Here is a 19,506-nt window from a genome sequence, read left to right on the forward strand (position 1 = left end):
CTGAGAAAACGCCGCCATCAGATTGGCCTGCCTCCATCAGATTGGCCTGCCTCCATCAGATTGGCTTGTAAGCAAGTCTGGGGGGGTGTATTTCCTTGATTAAGGATTGATGTGGGAGGGCCCAGCTCATTGTGGGCTACCCCTGAGGGGTGATTCTGGGTTGTATAAAAGTGTCAACAAATCAGAGAACAGAGCTCCTCCCTGCTCTGTCCTTGGTTCCTGCCTCTAGGTTTCTCTTCGAGTTGCTGCCCTGACTTTCTTCACTGAAGGACTGTGACCTTAAAGGGGAAATCAGTCCTTCCCCTGTCACGGCAACAGAGAGGCAAACAAAGGGCAGTATGTGTTGAGGGCACTGGTGCAGTGAGGATGGACAGCCAGTTGGTCTCTGTTACAGTTGCTTTTCCCATTGCTGTGACAGATACAGCAAGAAGCCACTTAAGAGAAAGCTTCCTTTGGGCATGGTTTAGAAGGCACGTTGTGGCTGGGCAGGCACACGGAGCTCATGGTGGTGACACAGCTGGAGTTCCTCACATCTGTGAAGACCACGGAACAGAGACGAGGATGTCCCGCCTCAGTGTTTTTGTTCAGTTCAGGATTCCAGTGCCCTCCGGAATAGTGATGTTTATATCCAGGATGGCCTTTCCTTTTCCAGATAAATACTCTCTGGAAACATCCTCTCGGACATGTCCAGAGATGTATCTCCTAAGTGATTCTAAATCCAGCCAAATTGACATGGAAGATGAACAAGTCTGCCTCCTTGTCAACTTGAAACATTTGTTAATACTTTGTTTCTTAGCAGTCCTTGTCAACTTGAAAACCAAATGTTAATACTTTGTATCTTAGCAGTGGCTAGGGAGCATCAGGAAGATGGTAGAGCTGATGCAGGCGTGGTGAGGGGTAGGATCTTCAGGGATTGGGATGTGGAAGACTCCAGCCAATGCTCAGAGCCTGGGCCCTGTCTTTCCTTCAGGGGCTGTGCTCCCTGTGGGAGTGTCTCTTTGGCCCTCTGCTAAGGGAGAAACAGGAGCTGTGACTCTGAAAGACTTTCAAGGGCAGGAAAAAAGGGCTGGAGTCGTGTTTTCTGCCATCTGTTTGGGAAGATTCCTGAAGCATAGATTTGGAAAGTTTGACCCAACGCTAGGAAGACCTGCGGGGAGGCTGTGGAGGGTAAGGCTAGGAATGGGACAGAGATGTCACACACAAAGTGAAACTTACTAGGTGAGGTTGTGACCATGGTGTCTGGGTGAGGGAGAAAAATGGCGGCGACCAGGGCATCCCTGAGTTCCTGGTTTATGAGAAAGCAGAGTTTATGAGGGAGGGAGGTGGGTTTGTTTCCAGACAGCATGCTTGGAAGCTGGGCTTCCCTGTCCCTTATCTGGAGTCCCCTGCACTGCTCCCCAGCTAGGTCTCTCTCACACCACAGCTCTGTCCTTGCCCAAGCCTCTGTAGGCTGTGTTCCTGCCGATGCTCCGTCAGGACAATTCCACTAGTCCACCTGTGTCCTCTGCCTCTTCTCCTCGGCCCTCAGTGACGGAGCCTCCTCTGGTGGCTGCGTCTCTGGTACTGAAGATGTTCAGCAATTGACATCATATTAATTGCAGATTGTCTCGTATTGTTTGCAATTCTGTGAAGCGGGTGAGCCTTCTAAGGAAGACATAAGCCCTGTAGTGAAAGGGGTCTTGTGTTGTGCTCTCTGTAGTGAGCAGTGGTGTGCTAAGCATGGAGCTGGTTACTCAGGGAGACAGAGAGTCAGAGAATGTTGGGTCGGAAGGCAGTTGCTTTCAAAGCAGACCCTGTGTGAGAACCATCTCAGAAATGTATTTAGCGTGGATGATGGTCAGTGGGTACTTCTGATGCAGGTGGGTCTCTGACCACTTAGAAAAACACTGGCTTGAAAGAAGCGTAGGATCACAACTAATGCGATTCTCTTACATCCTGGAGAGGAAACAAGGGTCGGCATGTGAGCCGCTGACCAGCTGCTTGCTTGTTTCAGATAGCTGACTCAGGACTGAGACCCTCGACCCTGACTCCTGGGCTAATTAATGCTTTTCCTGACAACCCCATACCTTATTCTAAAGATGTCTCTCTAACAGTGAAATCCTTAGAAGAATGAGCCACGTATCAGTTCACAGAGAGTTTAAATGTGGCCAGAAAGAAGGAAAGCTGTGTCGGAAGGAGCGTGAATGTCTAATTAGGCGTTAGGAGAGAGATGGCCTTCTGAGAACTTAGAGGGAGAACCGTAGGCTCTGGATGGGCTGCAAGACCCGCCAACAGCTCTCCTCCTGTCGTGTGAGGGAAGATGAACTAGGCCCAATTTTATGCGTTACACATCCATGCTTCTATTAAAACGCGTCAATAATGGAAAAGGAAACATAATTTCTTTTCAGCCGGGCCTAAATATAAATGCCTATTCAAATGCACACTAGTGCTTCAGAGAGCAAAGAGACTTGCCGGGTTTTCCTTGGCGCGAAGGAACGTTGGAGAGTGCCATTCCAAGCTACTTTCTGTCCGTTATTTTCTCTTAAAGCAGTTGGTGGTTGGATCTGGCCTCAGTGGACCACAAACTTGTCAGCACGCGTGAGATGGTTTCATGTGGAATGCATGAGCTGGCTGAATAGAAGGTCTTTATTTCTGAGCTGAAGAGGATGCAAGGATTCTCCTGTGTGGAATTTCCCTAGGCCTCTCTAAACACTACACAACATCAGAGCCTGGACTGTACCTCTCCTCCCTGCATAGCTCACAGTACTTTCCACTAATTCTGCAATGGCCACTTGTATACATTTTAAATTTTTATTATGTATATATTTATTTGTGTGTGTGTGTGTGTGTGTGTGTATGGATATGTGGGTATGTGCGTGTTTGTGTATTAGCTGATAGTCATGTACCATAGTACATATGTGGTTGGTGGTCATATATGGTGGTCAGAGGAAACTTGCCAGAATTGGTTCTTTCCTTCTGCGGAGTGGGTCCTGGGGATCGAACTCAGGTCCTCAAGTTCAGTGGTAATCTCTTTTGCCAGCAGAGCCATCTTTCCAGCCCTTCTGATTTCCCTTAATTGATAGCATTAGACGGGCGATTGAAGTGTGCCGGTGAAGTAAGGGATCTGTATGGATCGCATTAGATTCCGGACAGTGTCTGTGGTAAATTACTTAAGGACCATGGAGGGAGAATTATTACAAAGGATGTAGGTGTTTTGAACATCTCACCTTGCTTGGGAATGCTGAATAAATCTGGAGGCAACTGTCACATGCCATGAAGTGGGCTCTGCCCACTAACCACACTGCTCTGTCCCCCTCTCCCCAGCGGTGGGTTGGAAATGTCAAGGATGTCGATGCTTGTTCAATAGAAGGACAATGTTTGATTAATTAGTTCTGTCAAAAAACTGGAGCCATCTGCCCTGCCCAGCACTGGAAGCCCGTAACGGGAAGTGCTTAGTTTAGACAGTGCCTTTGAGGCCCATCTGTTGGTGACAAGGGACAAGGAGGGGCATGGAGCTAAATTATGTTTCAGTTCCTTTCTAACTCTAAGATTCTATTGCTGTACTGAATGTGGACTCGAAGAGGTTTCGTGAAAGAACTCACTTGGAATCTGTCATGATCTACGACTTGGATGCCTGAGCGTCCCACGTACCCAGCGCTCTGGGTAAAGAACCCAGTGTGCTCATGCTCATGGGACAAACGTGCCTTCAGGCACGTGCAACCTTTCACACACGAGTGTGCCCGCATGAGGAAGGATTGTGGGTGAACTTGTTTCAGGGTGCAGATGGCTGCTTTGAGGTACTAACCACAAACAAACAGAAGAGGAAGGGGAGAGCAAGGGAGTGGCAGCCCAGCCGACTGACTCCCTCCCTCCCTCAGGCACCTGAGTTCTTTCACCAGAGTGGCTCTGATTTGGTTGGAGCTCAGCCATCTGCCCCAGGCAGGATGGGGTCAGGTTGGGGACATGAAGTAGCTAGCTACTGCTCATCCAAAGCCAGGTCAGGGGACACTGCAATTCCCGGTTACGAAACTGGCTAAAGTAAAACACCAAGACTAAAAGCCAAGCATCTGGATTAATCTTTAAAGCAATTTTGAAATTGTTAATGCCCATAATCACATTTTTTGGGGAAAATACTTTTTAATCCTTTTTATTGGTTCTTTGTGAATTTCACATCATGCACCTCCCCAGTCCCACTCATCTCCCCCCCTTGTACCCACCCTCTATCCTTGCAACCTCCCCCTCGAAAGAAAACAAAATCTCATTGTGAAAGCTGTAATCTGTCAAAGTGTCTCCTACAGTACACCCTTTTGTCCACGCTTCTTTGCTTGCGAATTGGCTTCTGCAACACCATCAATACTGAACCCTCACCGGGACTCCTCTCAGATAGCCGTTGTTGTTGCTCTGTGTCATGGAGAGCAGGTGGGTAGTTTGGGATCGGTAGGACCAGACCCTTCACAAGTTCTAGCGATTTATTGTGGGGTAGACGTTGGGGTGGACCACCTCAAACCCTGGAGCTGGGCCTGAGAGGTGTCTCAGCCAGTCAACCCGCCAGCTGCCCCTCCCCCCCAGCAGAGTGAGTGTGCCAATGCTGCCCCAGCTAGCTCAGCCAGTGCTGCTGCTGCTAAGGGGCAGAGCCAGCTCTTCTGCTCTCACGATTTTGGGGCCAGCTCATCTGTGCTCATACCAGACAAAGGGCCGGGCCAGTGGTGAGGCGACAGAGCTAGTTCTCCCACACGTATGACCCCATGATTCCCCCCCCCCCCCCGGGGCCCAGCTCTCTGGTGGAGGGGTGGTAGGTGGAGGTAGGGGTGGGAAGAACATCTTTCCCTCATCCACTCCACTGCGTGGCAGACACATTGCAGGGCCTGCTTTCTCAGGGCTGGGTCACCCTTGTCCCCTCCACCAGGGTCAGCTCTACTGTGCCACTCAGGCAAGACACAGGGTCCGCTCTTCCAGCTGCTGCAGTGGGTGAGGGGCAGGGCCAACTCTCCACCCTTCTGATCTGGGGACCAGTTCTCCTGCCTGTTGCAGGTGTGTGTGTGTGTGAGAGAGAGAGAGAAATCTTTTAAAACAAAATATAAATGATGTGAATTTCGTAACTGGTTGAATCAAGTTCTTCAGTTGCTAAGGCAAAAATGTGCATGATTGCCAGGGTCTTGACTCAGTCCTGAGATGACATTTGGTGTGTCAGATACAGTTGACTGACATCTGAGAGGAGGTACTTCCTTGTGTCCAAAGTTAGGGTGCCAAGAATATGTCTCCACATTTTCAAAAGATCATGTGGAGTAAAGTGAGAATTCTGCTCTGGGAATGAGCCCACTGGCTGTCTTTGTGAGATCCAACGTAAGACTCCACTATTAATAAAATTGTGCAAAGCACTTTCAGGCACATAGTGTGTTAAGCACAGTATCACAATATCTACACTAACACCGTCCAGGATTTAGAATCCAAGCACTGGGGCTGGAGAGATGGCTCAGTGGTTAAGAGCACTGACTGCTCTTCCAAAGGTCCTGAGTTCAAATCCCAGCAACCACATGGTGGCTCACAACCATCCGTAATGAGATCTGACGCCCTCTTCCCGTGTGTCTGAAGACAGCTACAGTGTACTAACATATAATAATAAATAAATCTTTGGGCCTGAGCAAGCAGGGTTAACGGGAGCGAGCAGGGTTGACTGGAGCGAGCAGAGGTCCTAAATTCAATTCCCCAACAACCTCGTGAAGGTGCACAATCACCTGTGCAGCTACAGTGTACTCATATACATAAAATAAATAATCTTAAAAAAAAAAGAATCCAAGCACTGACACGCATGCGCACACCCTGTGCTCACCTCCCTGGTTTTAACTGCCTACCTCCTGCTGGAGGGAATTGTCACCCTGGGCTTCACCCCCCACACTTCCCAGACTAAGTGCTGCAGAAGCCCAGAATGCCTGGGCACTAATTCTCTCACATATCATTCGCCATGCTAATGAGAATCACAAGAAGCCTTCTGTTCCTTCTTCTTCGGGTATGGGGAGAGTTGTGTGGTGTTGCTAAATTTGTATTGCGTCTCAGCCTCGAGGCTTATCATGGATGCATTGTATGGGTGGTGTTCCCTTAAAAACAATGCTGGTGCTCCCGGTAGGCTGTGCAGCTTTGTACAATAAGCACAAAGCATCGAAGAGAAGGGACTGTAGCCTGCGGTTATGTGTTTGAGATCTTGACCTGGTATATAAAGATATATAAAGAATATAGGTGGGTTGTGGATAGCCCTGGGTTTGTATTTTGATGCTAATTCCATTCCTGGGAGGGAATTAACTTTTCAAATAAAGTCTTGAGCCAATGATTGGGCAGGAGGAAGGGGGAGGAGCTGAGAGTTTGGGGGCGGAGAAAAGAATTGAAGAGGAAGTGGGAGGAGCTATGGAGGCTCGATGGAGAGGCTGCAGCGAGAGAAGATAGAGGCTTGGAGAAACCATAAGTTATATGGGCGAATACAGATGGGAATAGAGTAGTGTAGTGGGAGATCTGCCCAGACTAGGATTATAGCTTGTATTGTTACTGATTGAGCTGAGACTTCTTTTACCGGGTAATTGGGTTGGAAAAATATAGCAACATAGGTGGACGGCATGAAGTTTAGGAACAGTCAGAGGGACAGATGGGTCAAGACGACTGTGAACTGTCACAGTAGCGTTACCAAGGAGGAAAGGAGCCCGCTGAGCCCGCCACGCTCCGTTCAGAGCCCCAACCCCCCCCCCCTTTCCTACCCAAAAAGCACCTCAGCTCCAGAGGTCTGGCTGAAATGGAGAAACCACTTAAAAATAGTTTCCTAGGAAAGGACCATCAGCATATATATAGTTTAAAAGGATTTATTTATGTTTACTTTATGAGCACGAGTGTTTTGCCTACTTGAACGTATGTTCACCGTATGTGCATGCCTGGGGTCCACGGAGGCCAAAAGATGGTTCTGGAACCCCATGAGCTGGGGTTGCAGGCTGTTGTGAGCTGCTGTGTGTGGGCTGGGAACCGAGCCTCGGTCCTTCTGGGGGCCGCAACTGCTCTTAACTGCTGAGTCATGTTTTTTAAACAGCCTCTTCATCAGGAAATTTGATTGGCTTCTGTCAACAAAGGATGGCATTATTAATGTTCATTTGCCCGTGAGGGAAACTAGATGGTTGAATGGAAAAGTGTGGAGCAACTAAGTTTTAAGAGTAAGAAAGCCATTCAAAGAAAGAGTTTCCAAGCTCTGGTGTAAGCCCAAGGGCCCCTCCCCCCTTTCCCTTCCCCCTCCTCCCCTTTAGAGATTAGGATTCTCTGTCTAGCCTTGGCTGTCCTATAACTATAACTAGCTCTGTAGACTAGGCTGGTCTGGAACAGGGAGCCATGCCTGCCTCTGCCTCCTGAGTGCCGGGGTTAGAGCATGCAGGACCACACCTGGCTCCCTTGTTTTTATTTATAGAATTTTTTTTTGATAGCCCATGCTTCATTAAGCTGTCGTTGTCGTTTCTTTTCCCTTTAAAAACAGCAGCTGTCAGTTCTCACTTAGCGCTCCTCCGCAGGCATTTGGACCCTTGGCCCCCTGGGAGAAAGCTTGGTCATCCATGAAACTTAATTTGATTCAGAAAGCTGATATCAGTGCCCATGGAAGTTATCCAAAACACCGTAAACAAGCCAGACCTTGGAGGGGCATGTGTTGGTTCTTTGGTACAGACGATGATGCAGGAGCTAACACCTCTCAGATGGCAAGAAGATGCTAGATGCCCGAATTTCCCTGCAAGTGCCACTTATTTGGAGTCCTTAGCTTTGTGGGCTCACTCGTGTGTTTATCAGAACAGGTTTGACTGCCCCTTATCTGTAGTGCCTGGACTAGAAATGACTCGTGTTTGCGGGTGTTCGCATGTGGACAATGAGATCTTGGGTACGGAGCACAAATGTAAATACATAATTTATAAGTCATATGATGTTCCCACTTGCATCTGAAGGTAGTGTTACACCAAATTTTGAGTGTATCCATGTTTTGTCTGTAACCTATTACATGGGTCAGATGTGGAATTTTTTTTTTTTTTTTTTTGTTTCTCTTTTAGAGGTGATGTTGATACTTTAAATGTTTCAGATTTTAGAGTACTTTGCTTAGAGACGATAACCAATCTGCTTTATTCCCGGGCTTTAGTTCATTTAGATAGGATCCCATGCAGTCTAGCCTGGTCATAAATGCACTACTTAGCCAAGGATGATCTTGAACTTCTGGCGTTCTTGTCTCCGTCCTGGGCACTGGCATCATGTTCCACCACGCCGTGTTTATGTGGTGCTGGGGGCTGAACTCAGGATGTACTAGGCAAGCTTTCTCCGGACCGAGCTGCATCCTCAGCCCTGCCTCACACTTCTGTCTGTCTCCAAAGTAGATGCTGTCTCTCCCACTTGCCCTGTAAGGAGCAATGTCTGTCTCTCTGGCCTCAACCTGCTGGAACTTTTAACACCTTCAGTTTGGGACCCAAGAGAGTCAAGGTCAGCATCTGAGACTTGGCGTTTTGCTTTTGCTTTTGCTTTGCAGACAGTTTATTCGATGGCCCCGTTCCCTTTCCCGCAGCTGGCAGAGTTGAGGGAAAAGTATACCTACAACATCACACCATTTCCAGCCACAATTAAGCCCATTCCAGTTTCTGGGTAAGTTTGTTTGTTTTCTTGTTTACATCATGGAAGACTTAATATCTTTTTATATATTACTTTCATTTTTTTTACAGTCCAGTCATTTGCCCTGCTCCTGGTCTGCCCTTTCCCAGTTCCTCATCCCATTCCTCCTCCCCCTGTCTCCAAGAGGATGCCCCTCTTCTCCAGGCCTCCCCACTCCCTGGGTCCTCAGGTCTCTCCAGGTTTAGGTGCATCTTTCCTCACTGAGGCCAGACCAGACAGCCCTCCTCTGTATATGCATGCGTCAGGGGCCTTGGACCAGCTGGTGTATGCTGCCTGGTTGGTGGCTCAGTGTCTAAGAGTTCCCAGGAGTCCAGGATTGTTGAGACTGCTGGTCTTCCTCTGGGGTCACCCTCCTCCTCAGCTTCTTCCAGTCTTTCCCTAATTTAACCACAAGGGTCCCCAACTTCTGTCCATTGGTTGGGTGTAAGTATCTGCTTTTGTCTCAGCTGCTTGGGCCTCTCAGAGGGCAGCCATGCTAGGCTCCTGTGTGTAAGCACACCATAGCATCAGTAATAGTGACAGGCCTTGGAGCCTCCCCTTGAGATGGATCCCAAGTTGGGCCGGTCTAAAATGGAGTTCCATTTCAAGTGCAACATGTGCAGTGCTTGAATCACGTTAAATATTTACCTCTGATAGCTTTCTTAAAATACATTTATATTTACTGTGAGGATTTCCTTCACATATATGTATGTTTTAGGGTTTTACTGCTGTGAACAGACACCATGACCAAGGCAACTCTTATAAGGACGACATTTAATTGGGGCTGACTTACAGGTTCAGAGGTTCAGTCCATTATCATCAAGGAGGGAACCTGGCAGCATCCAGGCAGGCATGGTGCAGGAGGGGCTGAGAGCTCTACATCTTCATCTGAAGGCTGCTAGTGGAAGACTGGCTTCCAGACAGCTAGAATGATAGTCTTAAATCCCACACCCATAGTAACACACCTACTCCAACACGGCCACATCTTCTAATAGTGCTACTGGCCGAGCATATACAAACCATCCCTGTGTGTGTGTGTGTGTGTGTGTGTGTATTTTAATCATACCCACTTCTCCCTCCCTCCTCCAGATCCTCTTGGTAGCCAAAAGTCCCTTCCCAATGTAAAGGTCTGTCTTTTTCTGTCACCCTCTGAGTTTGATTAGTGCCCATATGCGCATGGGTGTGGGGCCAGCCTTCTGAGCAGTGGCAGCCAGTGATTACAGGCCCGAAGGTAAATGGCTCTCTGTGCTTCAGGCCTCATTAGCTGCCAGAGCTCCTCAGCCCGGGGTGGGGACCACATGAGCTCCTCCCTCATCTATGCTGGAATTTGGACTAGCTTTACCTTGTGCAGGGAACCAGAGACGCTGTGAGCTCATGGCTCATGGATGCATTGGCCAGCTCATGTCCAGAGGGCAGCACCATTTCACAATGTCCCTTCCATCTTGCACACCCCTCCCACCCTCTAGCGCCCCTCCTACCCACCAGCTCTTCTCCCACCCTCCAGCGCCCCTCCCACCCACGAGCCCCCACCTACCTAACAGCGTCCCTCCCACCCTCCAGTGCCCTGCCCATCCTCCAACGCCCCTCCTACCCTCCAGCGCCCCGCCCACGCTCCAGCGCCCCGCCCATCCTTCAGAGCTCCTCCCATCCTTTCATTTTTTTTTTCCTGTCTCCATTTGTTCCGTCCCCACGTTTTGACTTGAACACCCAGAAGTCACTTCTTCTGAGCATTTAGAACAGTTTGGAGTCACCAAGTTAATTGCTGCCCACAGTAAAAAAAAAAAAAAAAAAGAAACTTTTCTGACCGTGGTTGAGAGTAGCACACATATGTGGGCATAAACATAAATATTTAGAAAGTTTTTCGACAGTGTGACCACTTAACAAAACTGTCTTCTCACCGCCCCCCCCCCCCAGGCCTGTGACCTCCTCGCCATAGGCTTTGCCCACATTTACAGCAGCAGGCATAAATTCCCTCCTGTAGAGCATGTTTCAAATCCAACCGGAACATAGCTGGCTGCTCCTGTAACAGCTCACGCTCTTTTGGGCATATCTTCCCGACAGTTTGGCGTCGTAGTTTGCAAAGTCCACCCCTGGATAAGATTGTGCATGAGGACAGATACTCTTACACGTTGTGGATTAGAGGTTACTCAGGCTTTGCGACAATCTGGTAGTGTTTGCCCCAAATACTGATGTGTGTGTGTGTGTGTGTGTGTTTCCCTTCACTCAGCAATTCTACACATAAATTCCCCCAAGATTTATTTTTTGCATATACAAAACACATGATAATTTTTGTCCTAGGATAATACTGAAAACCACTCTGGTGGTCATCCTTTAGCAGCCGTGAAAAAAGATCAAAGAAGCTTTATGTTGAAATCTTTTTGCAATTAAACGTGCAGAGGTGTATGTGTGTGTGTGTGTGTAGGTATATAGTCAGATTTATATAAAATCCACAGTTATGTCTCTTTATCTATACATAGATAACTAGAGAATATAAAAAAATGCTAATAAAGCTCACCTATGGCAATTAGATGGGGCGAGACTCAGGAAAAAAATTGGCAGAGAACGGGAAACTTACAAATAACACGCGAGCGCGCGTGTACACACACACACACACACACACATACCATTTAAATCCTGTGACTCTATTCCTTTAAAATAATTGATATTTTCACTATTTCTTGTCCCTCCTTTACGCTCTCCAAGGCGGCACAGTAAGGCCAGAGATAGCGACGATGAGAACAGCCCGGATGACGAGGATGCTGTCGCTAGTGCCGTGGGGTGCCTGGGACCGCTCAGTGGGCTCCTGGCACCTGAACTGCAGAAGTACCAAAAGCAGATTAAAGGTAACGAGGGGCCTCATTCAGATCCTGATAGAGTTGGTTCTCTCAAACGAGGGCGTTATTACTGTGTCCGGGAGAGGTCTTTAAGTGATTCTCTGACTGGCCACCACCATCCATAGCCTTTCTAAAATGATTTTTCTCCGTGGGGTAATCCTTTGGCAGGATCTGCCTGCGTCTCGAGTTACCCTCACAGAGCTCCTTTCACTTCCTTTAGCTACTCTTGCTTCTGCTTGTCCATCCTCAGATCTGGCTGCTCCCTCCTTAGAATACCCCAGCGCGGAGCATGTAATCAATGCGTCCTCCTGGGGTTTAATACGGTTTACCGGAGACCGGCTTTCTTCCATGTTAGGACTGAACATTTTCACTTGATGGTGAGAAACACATCATTTCACAGGACACTGCTAGAATCCACCTGGAGCTGTGTGCTCCGACTGCTTTGACCAGTTCTGCTTTCCACAGCAGCCGAGCGTGTTTACCTCCTCCTCTACCTGACATCTCTCAAGTCCTTGAGGATGGCTCTTATATCTCCTAAGGCTCTCTTAAAGGCCCCTGTTTAGAATGCATACCTGGCCGCCTGTTTGCCCGCCTGCCCTTACTTGCGCCTGCCTGCCTGCCTGCCTGCTTGCCTGCCCGCCTGCACCTGCCAACCCCTGCCTGTGGCCGCCTGCTAAAAGACTGGGCTCATGTATAGAAATTCATTGAGTTTTATAGACTTTGGGTGTGGTTAATTCTGGTGTATATTTTTATTTATGTGCAAGGTTTTCTTTTATTATAATAAAGTTTGTAAAATCATAAAAAGTTCCACTGGGGAGCGGGGAGGGCTAGATTCACACTGCGCCGTGTGTGTGTGTGTGTGTGTGTGTGTGTGTGTGTGTGTGTGTCTGTAATACTTATTCTTCTCAGCTTTTAAAACAAGCTTTGAAAATATGAGCCCAACAAGGGTCCTTTGATTTCTGTAATGCCTTCTGCTCTCTTTCTCCTCTGAATTTCGGCTTTTAGGTTTTTAGACATGGAATCAATGACTAATGTTAAAGCTGTTAAGAAGATTTATTTATTATGTATATGGTGTTCTCCCTGCGGGTATGCCTGCACACCAGAAGAGGGCACCAGATCCCGTTACAGATGGTTGTGAGCCACCATGTGGTTGCTGGGCATTGAACTCAGGATCTCTGGAAGAGCAGTCAGTGCTCTTAACCAGTGAGCCATCTCTCCAGCCCCAATGTGAATTTTTTTTAATATTTTTATTTTCTATATTCTTTGTTTACATTCCAAATGATTTCCCCTTTCCCGGATCCCCCCTCCCCATATGTCCCATAAACCTTCTTCTCTCCATCCCTTCTCCAATCACCTCCCTCCTTTTTCTCTGTCCTTATATTCCCTTCCAATGCTAGATCAATCCTTTCCAGGATCAGGACCCTCTCCATATTTCTTCATGGGAGTCATTTGTTATGCGATTTGTGCCTTGGGTATTCAGGGCTTCTGGGCTAATTAATATCCACTTATCAGAGATTGCATTCCATGTGTATTCTTTTGTGATTGGGTTACCTCACTTAGGATGATATTTTCTAGATCAAACCATTTGCCTAAGAATTTTGTGAATTCATTGTTTCTAATTGCTGAGTAGTATTCCATTGTGTAAATATACCACATTTTCTGTATCCATTCCTCCTTTGAGGGGCATCTGGGTTCTTTCTAGCTTCTGGCTATTATAAATAAGGCTGCTGTGAACATAATGGAGCATGTGTCTTTATTGCATGCCGGGGAATCCTTTGGTTATACGCCCAGGAGAGGTATAGCAGGGTCCTCCGGAAGTCTCATGTCCAGTTTTCTGAGGAACTGCCAGACTGATTTCCAAAGTTGTTGTACCGTCTTACAGCCCCACCAGCAGTGGAAGAGTGTTCCTCTTTCTCCACATCCTTGCCAACACTTGCTGTCTCCTGAGTTTTTGACCTTAGCCATTCTGACTGGTGTAAGGTGAAATCTCGGGGTTGTTTTGATCTGCATTTCCCTAATAACTAATGATGTTGAGCACTTCTTAAGGTGCCTCTCGGCCATCCGAATTTCTTCAGGTGAAAATTCTTTGTTTAGATCTGTACCCCATTTTTAATAGGGTTATTTGGTTCCCTGGGGTCTAGCTTCTTGAGTTCTTTGTATATATTGGATATTAGCCCTCTATCAGATGTGGGGTTGGTGAATATCCTTTCCCAATTTGATGATTGCCGTTTTGTCCTTTTAACAGTGTCCTTTGCCTTACAGAAACTTTGTAATTTTATGAGGTCCCATTTGTCAATTCTTGACCTTAGAACATAAGCTATTGGTGATCTGTTCAGGAACTTTCCCCCTGTGCCCATGTCCTCAAGGGTCTTCCCCAGTTTCTTTTCTATTAGTTTCAGTGTGTCTGGTTTTACATGGAGGTCCTTGATCCACTTGGAGTGAAGTTTAGTACATGGAGATAAGAATGGATCAATTTGCATTCTTCTGCATGCTGACCTCCAATTGAACCAGCACCATTTGTTGAAAAGGCTATCTTTTTTCCACTGGATGTTTTTGGCTCCTTTGTCGAAAATCAAGTGACCATAGGTGTGTGGATTCATTTCTGGATCTTCAATTCTATTCCATTGGTCCACTTGTCTGTCACTGTGCCAATATCATGCAGTTTTTAACACTATTGCTCTGTAGTATTGCTTGAAGTCAGGGATACTGATTCCCCCAGAATTTCTTTTGTTGTTGAGAATAGTTTTAGCTATCCTGGGTTTTTTGTTATTCCAGGTGAATTTGAGAATTGCTTTTTCTAACTCTGTGAAGAACTGAGTTGGGATTTTGATGGGGATTGCATTGAATCTGTAGATCGCTTTTGGCAAGATGGCCATTTTAACTATATTAATCCTGTCGATCCACGAGCATGGCAGATTTTTCCATTTTCTGAGGTCTTCTTCGATTTCTTTCTTCAGAGACCTGAAGTTCTTGTCATATAGATCTTTCACTTGTTTGGTTAGAGTCACACCAAGATACTTTATATTGTTTGTGGCTATTTTGAAGGGTGTCATTTCCCTAACTTCTTTCTCAGCCTGCTTATCCTTTGAGTATAGGAAGGCAACTGATTTGCTTGAGTTGATTTTATAACCAGCCACTTTGCTGAAGTTGTTTATCAGCTGTAGGAGTTCTCTGGTGGAGGTTTTCGGGTCACTTAAGTAGACTATTATGTCATCTGCAAATAGTGATAATTTGACTTCTTCCTTTCCAATTTGTATCCCCTTGACCTCCTTATGTTATCTAATTGCTTTAGCTAGAACTTCAAGTACTATATTGAAAAGATATGGAGAGAGAGGACAGCCTTGTCTAGTCCCTGATTTTAGTGGGATTGCTTCAAGTTTCTCTCCTTTTAGTTTGATGTTGGCTACCAGTTTTCTGTATATTGCTTTACTGATGTTTAGATATGGGCCTTGAATTCCTGTTCTTTCCAATACTTTTAGCATGAAAGGATGCTGGATTTTGTCAAATGCTTTTTCTGCATCTAATGAGATGATCATATGGCCTTTTTCTTTGAGTTTGTTTATGTAGTGGATAGCATTGATGGATTTCCTTATATTGAATCATCCCTGCATCCCTGGGATGAAGCCTACTTGATCATGGTGGATGATTGTTTTGATGTGTTCTTGGATTCGGTTGGCAAGAATTTTATTAAGTATTTTTGCATCAATATTCATAACAGAAATTGAATTGGCCTGAAGTTCTCTTTCTTTATTGGATCTTTGTGTGGTTTTGGTATCAGTGTAATTGTGGCTTCATAGAACGAGTTGGAACGTTCCTTCTGTTTCTATTTTGTGGAAAAGTTTGAAGAGTATTGGTGTTAGGTCTTCTATGAAGGTCTGATAGAACTCTGCACTGAAGCCATCTGGTCCCATGCTATTTTTTGGTTGGGAGACTTCCTATGACCCTTTTTATTTCTTCAGGTGTTATGGGACTGTTTAATTGATCTATTTGATCCTGATTTAGTTTTGGCGTCGGATATCTGTCTAGGAAACTGTCCATTTCCTCCAATTGTGTTGAGTATAGGCTTTTGTAGTAGGATCTAATGATTTTTTGAATTTCCTCAGTTTCTGTTGTTATATCTCCCTTTTCATTTCTAAGTTTGTTAATCTGGATACTGTCTCTGTGTCCTTTGGTTAGTCTGGCTAAGGGTTTATCTATCTTGTTGATCTTCTCAAAGAACCAGATCCTGGTTTTGTTGATTCTTTGTATGGTTCTCTTTGTTTCTACTTGATTGATTTCGGCCCTGAGTTTGACGATTTCCTGCCTTCTACTCCTCCTGGGTGAAATAGCTTCTTTTTGTTCCAGGGCTTTCAGGTGTGTCATTAAGCTGTTAGTGTATGCTCTCTCCATTTTCTTTTTGGAGGCACTCAGGGCTATGAGTTTTCCTCTTAGCACTGCTTTCATTGTGTCCCATAGATTTGGGTATGTTGTATGTTCATTTTCATTATGTTCTAAAAAGTCTTTAATTTCTTTCTTTATTTCTTCCTTGACCAAGGTATCATTGAGTAGAATATTGTTCAGTTTCCACATGTATGTGGGTTTTCTGTTGTTTTTGTTGCTATTGAAGACCACTTTTACTCCATAGTGATCTGATAGAAGGCATGGGATTAGTTTGATCTTCTTATATTTGTTGAGGTCTGTCTTGTGACCAATTATATGGTCTATTTTGGAGAAGGTACCATGAGGTGCTGAGAAAAAGGTATATTCTTTTGCTTTAGGATAGAATGTTCTATATATATATATATCTGTTAAATCTAATTGGTCCAAAGCCTCAATTAGTTTCATTGTGTCCCTGTTTAGTTTCTGTTTTCCTGATCAGTCCATTGAGGAAAGTGCAGTGTTGAAGTCACCCACAATTATTGTGCTAGGTGCAATGTGTGCTTTGAGCTTTAATAAAGTTTCTTTTATGAATGAGGGTGCCCTTGCATTTGGAGCATAGATGTTCAGAATTGAGAGTTCTTCTTGTTGTATTTTTCCTTTGACCAGCAAGAAGTGTCCCTCAGAGTCTCTTTTGATGACTTTGGGTTGAAAGTCAATTTTATCTGATATTAAAATGGCTGCTCCAGCTTGTTTCCTGAGACTATTTGCTTGTAAAATTGTCTTCCAGCCTTTTACTCTAAGGTAGTGTTTGTCTTTGACCCTGAGGTATGTTTCCTGTATGCAGCAAAATGTAGGGTCCTGTTTACGTATCCAGTTGGTTAGTCTATGTCTTGTTATTGGAGCATTGAGTCCATTGATGTTAAGAGATATTAAGGAAAAGTGATTGTTGCTTCCTGTCATTTTTTATGTTATTTTTTAAATTTGATTGGTTAACTTCTTTTGGGTTTGATGAAAGGTTACTATCTTGCTTTTTCCAGGGTGAAGTTTCCCTCCTTGTATTGGTGTTTTCCTCCTATTATCCTTTGTAGGGCTGGGTTTGTGGATAGATATTGGGTAAACTTGGTTTTGTCATGAAATATCTTAGTTTCTCCATCTATGGTGATTGAGAGTTTTGCTGGGTATAGTAGTTTTGGCTGGCATTTGTGTTCTCTTAGAGTCTGCATGAGATCTGCCCAGGACCTTCTAGCCTTCATAGTCTCAGGTGAAATGTCTGCTGTGATTCTGATAGGTCTTCCTTTATCTGTTACTTGGCCTTTTTCTCTTACTGCCTTTAATATTCTTTCTTTGTTTAGTACATTTGGTGTTTTGATTATTATGTGACGGGAGGTATTTCTGTTCTGGTCCAGTCTGTTTGGAGTTCTGTAGGCTTCTTGTATATTCATGGGCATCTCTCTCTTTAGGTTAGGGAAGTTTTCTTCCATAATTTTATTGAAGATATTTGCTGGCCCTTTAAATTGTAAATCTTCACTCTCATCTATGCCTATAATCCTTAGGTTTGATCTTCTCATTGTGTCCTGGATTTCCTGGATATTTTGGGTTACCAGCTTTTTGCATTTTGCATTTTCTTTAACTGTTGAGTCCATGGTTTCTATGGTATCTTCAGCATCTGAGATTCTTTCTTCTATCTCTTGTATTCTGTTGTTGATATTTGCATCTATGTCCCCTGATTTCTTCCCAAGGCTTTCTATCTCCAAAGTTGTCTCCCTTTGAGTTTTCTTAGTTGTTTCTACTTCTGATTTTAGATCCTGGATGGTTTTGCTTAGCTCCTTCACTTGCTTGTTTGTGCTTTCCTGTAATTCTTTAAGAGATTTTTGTGTTTCCTCTTTCATGACCTCAGCCTGTTGACCAAAGTTCTCCTGTATTTCTTTAAGTGTTTTTTGCATTTCCTCCTTATTGGCTTTTGTATTCTACTGAATTTCTTTCAATGATTTTTGTGTTTCCCTTGCAAGGGCTTCTAACTTTTGATCCATTTTCTCCTGAATTTCTTTAAGTATGTCCTTCATGTGTTCCTGTACCAGCATCATGACCAGTGATTTTAAATCCAAATCTTGTTTTACTGGTGTGATGGGGTATCCAGGACATGCTGGTAAAGGAGAATTGGGTTCAGATGTTGCCATATTGCCTTGATTTCTGCTAGTGACGTTCCTGCGTTTGCCATTTGCCATCTAGTTCTCACTGGTGTTAGTTAGTCTTGTCAATGCTGGGCTCACCAGTGCAAGCTGCCTCTTCCCAGGTGGCCTCTGGTGCACAGCTTACCCGTGCACTGCCTGGAGACAGGGTGCTGTTGCCCAGGCTATTAAGATCCCGAAGCAGACACCTGAAGGCTCCTGCAGGGGCCTGCTGGATTCACCAGAGCTCACTGACTCCTCCCAGTCTGCCTCCCGGAAGCCCCTCTTGCCTCTTGCAGGACCTGGAGATGTGGTGTTACTGCCCAGGCTGATCTGGATCTGGAAGGAGAGAGATCTGAGGGCTCCCGCCAGAGGCCTCAGGACCAGAACCTAAGCTCCGTGCCACCGGAGCAAGCTGTGCACTCCCAGTCTGCCTCTGGTGCACACCAGGTCTCCCTCACTTCCTGGAGACCGAGTGCTATGGCCCAGGCTGTTCAGATCCTGAAGCAGACACCTGAAGGCTCCTGCAGGGGCCCGCTGGATTCCCCAATGTGAATTTTTGTTTTTGAAATATTTCATTATTTTGCCATGTAACTTTTTATTGGCCCTTCTTACTTTTAATGATTTATTTTGCTGATGTGTGTGAATACACGTGTTTGAGTACCTATGTAATATGTGTGTGTATGCTTGTATACAAGCCGAGACCAGCAGAGGGTTGTCAGATCTCTTGGTGCTGGCTTACAGGTGTTTGTGGGTTGCTGAGCGCCATAATGGTTCTGAGGTTTGAACTCTGGTCCTTATGATTGCAGAGCAACTGCCCCTAACCACTGACCCACCCATCCCCCAGTCCCAGTGCTAAGGGTTTTGAGTATAGGGTCTTGGCCTCTTGTTGGTTTTTCTTTCTGTGCAATTATAGACCAGGGTAGACTATAAGTAGTGCTTTTTAGTGATTTTGTTCAACTAATCCATTCTTTCAATTCTCTTCCCTTTAGAGACGTGATTTTCAGTAACACATGAAGTAAATTTCCAAGATGCCCAGGCTTCCCCTGGAGGCATTCCCAGCAGATATCAGCTGAGCTGAAATCTCTGCCTTTCATGGCTTCCCAGGCTCAGTTTCATGCAGTGTTTCAAAGTCTAGTTTTCTCTGCGTTCATCTAGGAAGCCTGTGAATGCACACACTCACCAGAGCAAGGGTTTCTCATTCTGATCCTGATCTTAAGGGGCAGTTCTGCTCGTTGTAGATGTCACAGGGTCAGAGACCGTATCAAACATAACACCCACCACAGACAATGAAAGAATGCTTGTGCCAAGTGTGCAAAAGGATCCGTTGCTCGTGGCACAGTGGTCCAAGTCTCATACATTTACAAAAGGTGTTACTTTTAAGAAATGTAATAAAAATGTCTACAAATGGTTAATACATTCCTATGCAGATGTGAGGATGCTTATGCAGTGACTGTTGGGGGACCTCTTAGTACTCTTTTAGGAAGCAGCATTGATTTTTTTTTTTTTAAATGGAGATA

General features: G+C 45.4%; 1 protein-coding gene across 2 annotated transcripts in view; it reads left to right on the forward strand.

The window, feature by feature from the left end:
- The window catches only part of Tbc1d30 (TBC1 domain family member 30), a 91,765-nt gene that overhangs the window by 64,069 nt on the left and 8,190 nt on the right, over positions 1–19,506 (forward strand). For both annotated transcript variants that reach the window (XM_052165738.1, XM_052165739.1), the window contains 2 exons: positions 8,507–8,619; positions 11,329–11,468. In XM_052165738.1, the coding sequence (XP_052021698.1) occupies positions 8,507–8,619; positions 11,329–11,468 (253 nt within the window). The remainder of the gene's footprint in view (positions 1–8,506; positions 8,620–11,328; positions 11,469–19,506) is intronic.

This window comes from Apodemus sylvaticus, chromosome 20 (genome assembly GCF_947179515.1).
Source record: "Apodemus sylvaticus chromosome 20, mApoSyl1.1, whole genome shotgun sequence".
Lineage (NCBI taxonomy): Eukaryota > Metazoa > Chordata > Mammalia > Rodentia > Muridae > Apodemus > Apodemus sylvaticus.